We start from the raw sequence: 10,165 nt of genomic DNA, 5'->3' as shown, positions 1-10,165 counted from the left end.
ACCCCCCAGCCCCACACCGCCCCGCCCCGCCCCGCACAGCACAGCACCGCACAGCACAGCACCGCACCGCACAGCACCGCACCGCACAGCACCGCACAGCAGAGGGATGGGGACCCTGCAGGGAGCCCCTCTGGGGGGGCACGGGGCACACCCTGTCCCCCTGCACACACCTGCCAGGCCAAACCTGCTTCCTCAGCCTCTCTGCAGCCGGGCGGCCGTGGCTTCACGCAGCGCCTGCGGTGGCCGCGCTTGGAGTCGGGTAAAATCCTAGAACCATCGACTGCGTCGTTGAACCAGGGTCCGGTGCTAAGTCATTTTCTTTGCTGACAGTGATGAAGTAGCAATGACGGCACCCCTGGGTGGAGGGGAGGAGCTTTCCTGCTTCCAGAGGCACCTAAACCGGCCCCTCTGGCTGTTGTTGGGAAGGGATGCTGTGCTGGGCGGCTTTGCCAGAGCCTGGCTGTGCTGCACCGGGATTTCTAATGGTCTTCTGTGCATCCTGGGGGAGAAGTTGCCACAGCCCCCCTGCTAAGTAACTTCACTCCTTCGAGTCATTCTGCATCCCTGTCACACACAAAGCTGCTACAAAAGCGGGGCTGAGGTGGGCAGTGGCTCCGGGGTGATACAGCCTGGTTAGAAAACTGGTTGCAGGGTAAAAGGTGGAGGTTGTGTCAGCAGAACTGGTGAGCACCAGCTTGGACTAACTGGAGAAAGCAGGTTTTTGACACAGAAGCAGAACCTGCTCTGGCAGCCAGGGCTGGTCCTTATGTATAAAAGCTCTGGGAGGTGACTGGTTATGCTGGTAAAAAGGTGAGGACTGAGGATCAACTCCAGGAGATGGTGGGATGTGTTAATGTAAAGGCTAAGTAAAATCTCCCTGGGGACAGGTGGCATGTCTCTTCTTTGGCCTTGCTAAGGCACAGCCAGAGTTAAATGACACTCAGCCTTTTCCAAAGCCTAGTACCAAAGCTGCTAGGAAAAAGTTATCTTGTTATTGTTTATCTCGCTGTGACATCTGGTGGTTCCTGTGAGGATGGGGCCCCACTGCACTGAAAACTTTGCAGAGACAAGTGCAGTACAGCTATTTTTGTTTGGATTTAAGCCTTCCCCTGCAGTGTTTGCCAACTTTAACGAGGCAGCACAACTCCAAAGCAGAGGAGCCTGAAAGGGAGACAGACTGGGGGCTTTGCTGAATAAGCCTATTTAAAATGCAGGGAAGGAAATGAAACAATGTGAAATATTAATCACTTCCATAAAAATTCTGCCTTTTGTTCTTACAGTCTAGATGTACAAACTGCTTGGGAAGGGAGGGGAGCACAGCAGGCTTGACAATGTGGCCAGACTGGCAGCATGTGAATGCAGTTATTTTCACTCTCTGGGTTTGACTTGGAGTCCCCTCCATGACAATGACACAGAGCACTGCTGGTGCTTTCTGAGCTGTGTCCCTAATGTGAGCGAACTGATGGCCAAAAACATCCACGTTCTGAGCACTGGGCTCCCATCAAAATCCAGTCCTTCCTGCCACAGGGAGGCCAAGCCCTGAGGCCAGTGAAATGACCTTGTTGGGACCACTGTTTGTTTGGTGCTGAGCAGCTCAGCCTCCAGTCTGGGAGCTTGGCACCTCTGAAAATCAGCTTCTCCCCACTCAGAGCTCTCCTGCCATGGGATGTAGGGTCATGGGCTGTGCTGCCCTGCAAGGAGGGGAAATTGAGGCAGCCGCCTTGTGCCGAACACTCCTGTTTTTAATCTCTGCAAATTGCAGAGTCACAGAAGACACCCAGCACAACAAGCTCAGTGCCTTTTTATTTGTACATGTTGTTGCTCAGCAGCACCCAAAGTTCTACATGCAGCAGTGGTTCTGAATTTGTGCAGTCTGATTTATCATATCACCCAGGGGCAATGGCTAACAACCATTACCAGGGCACTAATAGACTTTCACACATATTGGTGGCTGCTCCTGTTTATCCCTCCCATCTTTTGTTATGCCTCAGCCCTCATCTGATTTAAAAAAAAAAATGCCTTTCTTAGGCGTGGGCCTTAGAAAAACAGCATGGAGCTGTGTTTGCTGCCTGGGCTGAAGGCAAAGCTGTGGGAAAGGGGAAAACATGGTGATTCCCAGGGGCAGCTCACTGGGAAGCTCAGGTTGAGATTCTTTTGCTTTTATGTGTCCAGTTTTCCTAATCTTCTTGTTTTGGAGCACATCAGGTGAGACAGAGCTGACGGATACAGAGCACTCAGCACAAAGAGTGTCATGGGGGAAAAATACCTCCTGAAAAACTCAGCAGTTCGTGCTTGTGCTGGGCAACAGGGAGGGAGGTGTTAAAAACTCAGGTGAGGGTGGATTTGTTACTCGTGCTGTGTTAGGTACAGCCAGTCTGTTACCCTGGGCAGGGGGAGTGGGGCTTGAAAGCAAGGACACTGATGAGAGACAGAGGAGCAGGTCATGCTGTGAGAAGCTGGAGGATGTTCAGCCCCACATAGTGAGAGAGGAAGAAATGTGAGATGCCCAGGGCTGATGCTGCAAGGAGAATCCAGAGAACTCCACTGCTGAAGTATATTGGGGTGAGCCTGGTGGGAGAGAGGGATCCTGCTGAGTCCAAGAATCACTGCTCTCACCTGGAAACAGTCCCTTCCTCCCTGGAGAAGGGGAGGTGGAAAGGCAGCCTCTGGCTGTCCCCCGTCCCCTGTGTGGGGTTCTGTGCCCTGCTGTCACCTTGAGGGAGGACACACACACCCATGAGGGCTCAGGGCAGCTCCAGCCTTGCCCCATGTCTGTGTCTCTGGCCCCAGCCCTCTGGCCCTGCTCACCTTATGCCCACTCAGCCCCAAGGCTGAGTCGTGCAGGGATCCCGAAGCAGCCACTGGGAGTCCTGAGCTTCCCTGAAGCACATTCTGTCCCCACATGCAAACCCCCAGGAGATACCATGTACTGCAGGCTGGCAGGGGCATTTACCTTTCTGAGGATGATGCCTTGTATCCCATAAAGTAGCAGTAGCGGGTGTAGAGATAGAGCAGACCCAAGGCTGCAGCCAGACCTGCAGGTGAGGGAGATCACAGTGACCACCTCCAAAGGCTTTTCAGAACTACTTTTGGCCAAGCAGGTAGCCCAAAGTGAAGTAAAAGAGGCTCTGTGTCCTCTGGCTCTACCCTCCCATCAGAGACAGAATTACTGCCTTAATTATTGTTTGGAAGGTGAGCAGGATCTGAGGACTGAGCCAGATCCAGTGACAAAACAGTTAACGAGCTGCTCTCACCTTGATGGAAGAAGAGTCCAGCCTGCCACAGAACTGCTAGGAAAAGGGGAAAATACTCAGAGGAGTTCACCCTGTCAGGAAAGAGGGAGGTCATAAACAAGGGGAAGATTTTCCTTTTTTGCTTCCCCCAGCAGTTTCCAGAGGCTGAAGGCTCCTGCTTTTTAGAGCTGATGTCACCATACAAAGTTCCAGGCTTTCCCATCCCACCCTTATTCTCAGGAATTTAACAGTGGAAGGAATGGAGTCTCCAAGGCACAAGAAATTAAGTAAAAGATGTCCAGGTCAGACTGGCCACAGAAAGGCTCCTTGAACCACCCTCATTGCCCCTATACAAGTGCTGCAGCTTAAACCCTGTGGTAAACCCCCAAAGCCACAAGGACGTTCTGCCCCAGCTGACTGCAGACATGCTGAGGGTGAAGTCCATCTTAAGTAGAAAAGGCCAGAGCAGCTTGCAAGTCATGCAGGAGTGGGAGGGAGCGCTTAGGTCTTTGGGTTGTTTGCATACCATGCCCTGTGCCCCTAAAGACAAAGTAGTGGGACCAAGAGATGCTGGATGAGGCTGAGTCTAGGCTGGCAAAGGAGCAGAGAAGAGGGTGGCTGAGGAGATCCTGCTCCTGCTGCCCAGCTGATCACATTTTTTTCTGTGCTCCACTACGGCAAAAGTAGAAACTTTATCCCTCTGTGCTTCCCTCCCCACTGCAGCCCTAGCACAGAGGTGACAGCAGAGGGGCTGGATTGGAGCTATCCCTATACTAGCCTCAGCTGAGGTCTCTCTGGCAGCTTGTCCTTCCCAGCAAGTGGGGTTCAGAACAGGGCTGAACCTGCCCAAGGCTTTGACACCACTTGGCTAAAACCAGCCCAAGACTTAGGCATGCACAATTATGTCTTTAGCAGCCCTGCACTCTACAGCAGTGACTTCTGTGTGTTTTCTATCAGCAATGGCTGGTGTGTTTAGAACTCAGGAGCCAACAGTCTCCATGCTGACTCTTCAGCCCATTAACTTAACCCTGAGGGAGGTGAGTAAGTGTCTTATGAAATAAATGGCAAGGAAGGGGAGGGACAGTGCTGCTAGATAGGAGATCTGGAAAACATCTTTTAAGAGAAGTTTCTTACTGTGCTCGAAAGATCCTCTCAAATTCAGGTGGGCCTGAGATCTTTGGAGGAGAAACACCAAACACTCTCCTGGCATAGATCACCTGGAGGATGAAGTAGGCTGCAGCAAAAGAGAGAAATCCACTGGTCAGTCTTCTGGCTGGGCATGGTGGGGCCAGGAGACTGCCAGAGGAAAGGACAAAAGTTCTGCACCCCCTAACCTTGTACCCCCACATAAAAGTTGAAGAAAAATCCCAGCTTAAGATTCAGACAAGGAAAAGGAATGACCTGGTGAGCTGAGCAGTGAGGTGAGCAGTGAGGTGAGCAGTATGCACTCTGGTACCACCAGCAGGTGTCTGTTCTCTTACATCCTATGCCACAGATAAGCTACCCAGACACTGAATTAAATTGTCATGCAATGTGGAACCACAGCTGGGAGATGTTCTACATCACTCACCACATCCTGTGCTTCCACCTTTCTGCTGCCATGCTCTTTGTATGCTAATGCCTACACGAACCTCAGCAGCTGCTGTAAACCCATTTCTCAAAGAAAGAAATTCTACGTGTTTGCAGAGGAGAAGATCTACCAACAAATTTCTGAACTGAGGAGGTAAGTCAGTTCAGAGGAAGGGCTTCCCTGGCACTCGTTCTGTTGAGTAAATTTCAAAACCCAGACAAGCCATCAGTCCACAGCTGGGAAGTACCAGTGCAACAACAGAAAGGAAATATGGAAGAGAAAGGAAATCACTGGAGGTACAGTAGACTGACCCAGCAAGTATTTGTGCATGTGCATCCAATGGTCCCTACCTTGCTCCAGGACTCCCAGGACTGTCACGGCAGCCAGCAGATGAATCTGATCCAACATATCGACTCTTCCAAACCCTAGAAAATCTGATTTCCTGATCAGAAGGTCCTGTGGCCAGGTTTAATCCTTGCTGATGCAGCAGTCAGCGGTGGTAGCAGGCAGCATAAGGTTGGCTCTAATGGAACAGGGAAGATCTGCATGGAGTGTTTAAAACCAGGAGGAGTCTGGCTTGGCTGTTATCACGTACAGCACGGAAATGTAAGTCAGTGGAGAGAGGTCTAATGGACTACTTCCGTTCCCACCCTCCCTCTTCCAGGAATGACTTATGAGTAAATGAGAAAGCCAGCAGAGTACTAACATATGAGAAATAAGAAAGGAGAACTGGGAGCTGAATGGGGGGACAAACTCCAACAGCCCACTAATCTACTCCACCTGGGGCATCTAGTTTGAAACTGCTTCTCAGGAAGGGCAAGGCATGTCCCTCTTGCTGATGTTGCATGAGGAACCAGAGCCCGGGCTGTTCTGCACCACTGGAGCATCAGGACAGACAATGTTTGATGGGTTGTGCCACTGCCTGCAGGGACTCTGGGAATCAGAGAATGGTTTGGGTTGGAAGGGACCTTAAAGATCTAGATCCAGCCCCCATGCATGGGCAGGGACACCTCTCACTAGACCAGGTTGCTAAGAGCTCTATCCAGCCTGGCTTTAAACACCTCCAGGGAGGGTGGCATCCACAACTTCCCTGGACAACCTGTTCTAGTGCCTCACCACCCTCATAGTGAAGAATTTCCTCCTAAAGTCTAACCTAAATCTCCCCTCTTCCAGTTTTAATCCATTATCCCTTGTCCTATCACTAAAGGCCCCCTAAGAAGCACATGTTGGGCACAGAGTGCAACTGAGACAGCATCTACAAAACATGTAGATCTGTCTTTCACAGTGATGCTTTATTTGGGGATGGGTCCTGCAGAATGGCTGCTGGACACCACGAGGGTTCCAGAGCCAGCCCTCTCACTGGAAAAGCTGGGAGCTGTACATCAAGGCTTCTCTCATTGTAAACACCAGAGAGTTGTGTGAGTAAAAACCTGCAGAATTCATCATGACATAGCAAAGGGGAAATTATGTTTTCACATGTCAGGAGAGACCCATTTGGCTAATTCCTAAGAGAGCAAAGCTGGCATGGCTGTGAGCTGCTGAGACTGCCAGCTTTGTTTCCTTCCTCTCCCTTCAGTTGAACAATTTTCCCTTCAGACCAGGGAAAAAGAACATTGGGTTACGACAAAGTGATCGTTAAACGTCACTATTGTAGAAAATAAGATCAGATTAAAGCAGTTTACAGAAATTACCTCATTTACCTAATTTACCTCAATTACAGAAATTGCCTCATGTCCTTGATAGGCTTTCTAAGAAGCAATAAACAGGTTCTGCTTTTCTACCTCTCTATAAGGGGTAAAGGCACCCGGAGAGGCTGTGACAATGTCCCAGCTTTTATTTCTCCAAATATCAAACACAGACACCATCGTTTTTTCAGGCACCAGCTGTAAAATTAATTCTTTCATGACAGAATTGATCCCTTTTCATTCCAGTGACTGTTCAGAAATACGAGGAACACGGTGTTTGGTTTTCTCCTATTTAGCTGTCAAAGAAATGAAGGACTTCCCTGTGTCAGCTCAAAAAGGGCTGAGGTCTCACAGTGCTTAATAACATTGGATTTCCCTCTGCTTCTCTCTGATTTCAGCCTGCTTACAAAAGAAAATCTAAAGCAAAACAACCAAGCAAAAAAGATCCAAGCTTACACCTTCACTGGATGACAGTGCAGTGTAACCTGCATTAAAAGTGCCAAATATGTGTAAGGAAACCTGGGCCAGGAGGAGCTGTAAAGGTGGTCACACAGCATTCCTAGTCCCCAGATCATCATTAGATGCAAAATACTTCTAATATCATCCAGTGTAGTCTAAGCAGAATAGAGACTAGTAGAAACATGAATGAATAAACAAACACAGATGTTTTTCCCCACCTCCTTCCTCCCCCATAAACATAATTTTTCAAGCTGTCTTTACCTCCTGAAGGTTTTCCTTTCCTTGCCCCTGTTTGTCACCATCAGAACTTGCCATATTTTCCATCCTCACTTGGTGTTTGCAAGGAGCAGACACAGGTCCCCTCTTCCCAGCACCAGAAGCCTTTTGATGATGGGACTGTCACTAGTGGACAGCCTCAGAATCTTGCAGACCACGGTGGCCACCAGCATCCCTGTGTGGGGAGTGTCCCAGCACGCTCTGGCTGGCAGATGTGGTTCCCCTCACCACCCTGGTCTCCACCACCTTCCTGCCGCTTGCATCTGATCTAACGCCCGCGGGACTGCACGGTGATCAGATCGCGCTGCTGATGGAACAGAAACCTCTCTGGTCTGCAGGCAAAGGGACCTGATTGCTGGCAGCCTGGCAAGCCCAGCTTGCTGCACAGCCACTGCATCCCTGGGCTCCACAGGAGGGGAGAGGCAGGAGGGGCAGCTGGGGTGGGGAGATGAGGACAAGGCGTCAGCACTGTCATCATCTGCCTGCGATGACGCCGGAACGAGCACATTGCGAAACCTCACCCACCAGCTCTGACACGGCTCAGTTTCCTCCTGAGAAAAGACAAGTTCTGTGGTCCCAAGCTCGCCTCGGGATGGATTTGCTGGGCGGGAGCTGGTGGAATGCTGGCCCTTGCTCCCACTCCCCAGCGTATGGTCTGTTCTCCAGGTGACACCATGGGGACATGGTCCTGCATTGCAGGGCGACTGGACCTGGCACGGTCCAAACGACTCGTGCATCCCACTGAGACATCACTACAGGCACTTATCTGTGCCCGTCGTTGTTTCTTCCACCTCTTCCTGCAGCCATCAATTCTTTCTGCCCCTAATTACCACTGCAGGACTGCAATGTGAGCTGGATCGCAATACCAGTCAGGATTAAAAATAATCTTGGGAAGAAAAATAAGCAACACCAAAGCCTTTAAGCAGCCACAGAATCTGTACCACCTATTATTCCCCAGGAGCAGTGGGGCAAGGAAAAGCCAGCAGCACTGAGCCCAGCACCACTCCAGGGAATAACATCCCCATAGAAAAGTATTTCATGAGAGCACAATGGGCTGAGTGCTTTCTGTTAGAGGAAGAGGGAACATGTTGCAGTTGAGTAACTTACAGCAACTTACCTTTCAGCTGTGGAGCATGGAAGCATCTCGTCCTTCCAAATGGATCGTAAAAATATGGAAGTGTTTTTTAATCTCTTTGGTGCTTGTGTTTCCTTTCCCTTTCAACTCTTTTGCAGCCACTGAGCACATCCAAACCCGTGACTGTGGAACTGCTGGTGAGAACAGTTAGTGCCTTTCTAACAGCTAGATGGAAAAAAAAAAAAAAAAAAAAAAAAAAAAAAAAAGAGAAGAAGAAGAAGAAGAGAGACTTTTTGGTTCAAAAGAATGAAAAGCTGCACAGAACAAAAAAATGTTCAAGAAAATGAAGGAGCTCAGCCCCCAGCATCTCAGTCTGTTCAACTAACAGCTGGGACAGTGGGGCTCGTGACAAAACCTTCCTGACCTCCCATGCCTTCAGAGCCTTGTTAAATCTGACATAATCCTGTGAGATTTTCCTGGAATTCTTGTTTTACAGCTGGAAGGGGAAGAACAAGCTAAAAAGTCCAAGTCACAATTTCAATCCTTACAAAGACCACATGTGGTTGTTCCTAGCACGTGAGGGCAGCTGCAGGCGATTCTGCTCTGATGTTCCCAGCAGGACACAGGCTGGCTCACATCTCCTGGCAATTTTGAAATGTGTCCTGGGTTCCCCATTTTGCTATAAACATAAAAACTCTGCATGACAAAATTACCACGTCTTCCTAAAATGTGCATCTGTACAAAGACTCCTCCTTTCAGACAGTAAAATAGCAGGTGGTTGGTTTTGCCAGCAGCATCCAAGCTGGAATCATGTGAAACAACAGCTGGAGTACAAACTCAGTAAATACTGGAGATGTGTCAGCTCAATATTCCTGAGATTTCTATCTCTGAAGTGAATGTTCTCAAATTATTAATTACAGCAAGATTTCTAAGAGCCAAACTAATGTCTGGGCTGCCTTAACCCTCTCCTTGAATCCCAGCTCTGTAAAAGTGAGAGGCTTCACTTTAAAGATAAATTTAGGAAAACATTCAAAGCCATTTTATAAAAGCAAGATGGAAAGTTGAGTCTTCAGGGAAATTACATAAATTAATATATATACTCATTTAGTCAGGGATAATATGGAGGGTTTGGTTTTTTTAAGCTTTCTTCTAGAAGAGTTTGGTGTGTTTCATCTGTATTGCATATTAAATCTGAGTAGAGAGCACACGAGTATAAAATAATTGCCAACATTCCTCCTAACTCATCTCTTGAATTGGTATGTGCAGATGAATGTATCATGAGTAATACCCTTCTTTTACAACCAACATCTGGTAAAAATATTCAAACAGGCAGATCAAATCCATCTTTCCTTCTGCTGTTGTAATGAGGAAACTCCTTTCCATGTGTTTAGCCAGTTTTCCTGTGGTCTTTTAAGGAGAGTGTCAGAAATAGCAAATAAAAAAGAACAATGCCAGAAAGGCAACTGCACTTCTGCCCAGCTCAAGGAAGCATGAATCTTTGGGGCAATAAGTGCATATGGCAGGGAGGGGGAGGATTTCCCCTTGCTGAGGGACAAATAAGCCTTTCAAACATCTTTGGCAGCTCTTACGTTAACACACACTTAGTATTATCCTATAATGATGTGGGGGGAAAAATTGCAAGGCTACAGGACACATTGAAATACATCAAAGGCTGAGGAGTGGCCATGGAGTGCAGCTTCCCTTTTCCTAAATTATAGGAGTGAATGAATAGAGCCATTTAGCTCCTCTATCTTGTTTGGAGCTGAAAGCTGGATGCTGGCCAGCCCTGCCTGGTGATGAGATGGGCAGGGCATTGGAGAAGGCCTGAGCGAGGGACACATTTTCTAGAGGGGAGACTGGCATTCCT

At 48.8% G+C, this 10,165-nt stretch overlaps 1 protein-coding gene across 1 annotated transcript; it reads right to left on the bottom strand.

The window, feature by feature from the left end:
- Positions 1-2,419: 2,419 nt before the first annotated feature.
- On the bottom strand, positions 2,420-5,211 carry LOC104386512 (leukotriene C4 synthase-like). The gene is made up of 5 exons (XM_009995129.1): positions 5,154-5,211; positions 4,368-4,467; positions 3,255-3,325; positions 2,954-3,035; positions 2,420-2,568 (listed from the first exon to the last, which is right to left on the bottom strand). The coding sequence occupies exons 1-5, from the start codon at positions 5,209-5,211 to the stop codon at positions 2,442-2,444; spliced, it is 438 nt and encodes a 145-aa protein (XP_009993431.1). The 3' UTR covers positions 2,420-2,441.
- Between the last annotated feature and the right edge of the window lie 4,954 nt (positions 5,212-10,165).

This window comes from Chaetura pelagica, unplaced genomic scaffold (assembly GCF_000747805.2).
Source record: "Chaetura pelagica isolate M959 unplaced genomic scaffold, ChaPel_1.0 scaffold420, whole genome shotgun sequence".
NCBI classification, from domain to species: Eukaryota; Metazoa; Chordata; class Aves; order Apodiformes; family Apodidae; genus Chaetura; species Chaetura pelagica.
This window is presented reverse-complemented; position numbering and strand designations above follow the sequence as displayed.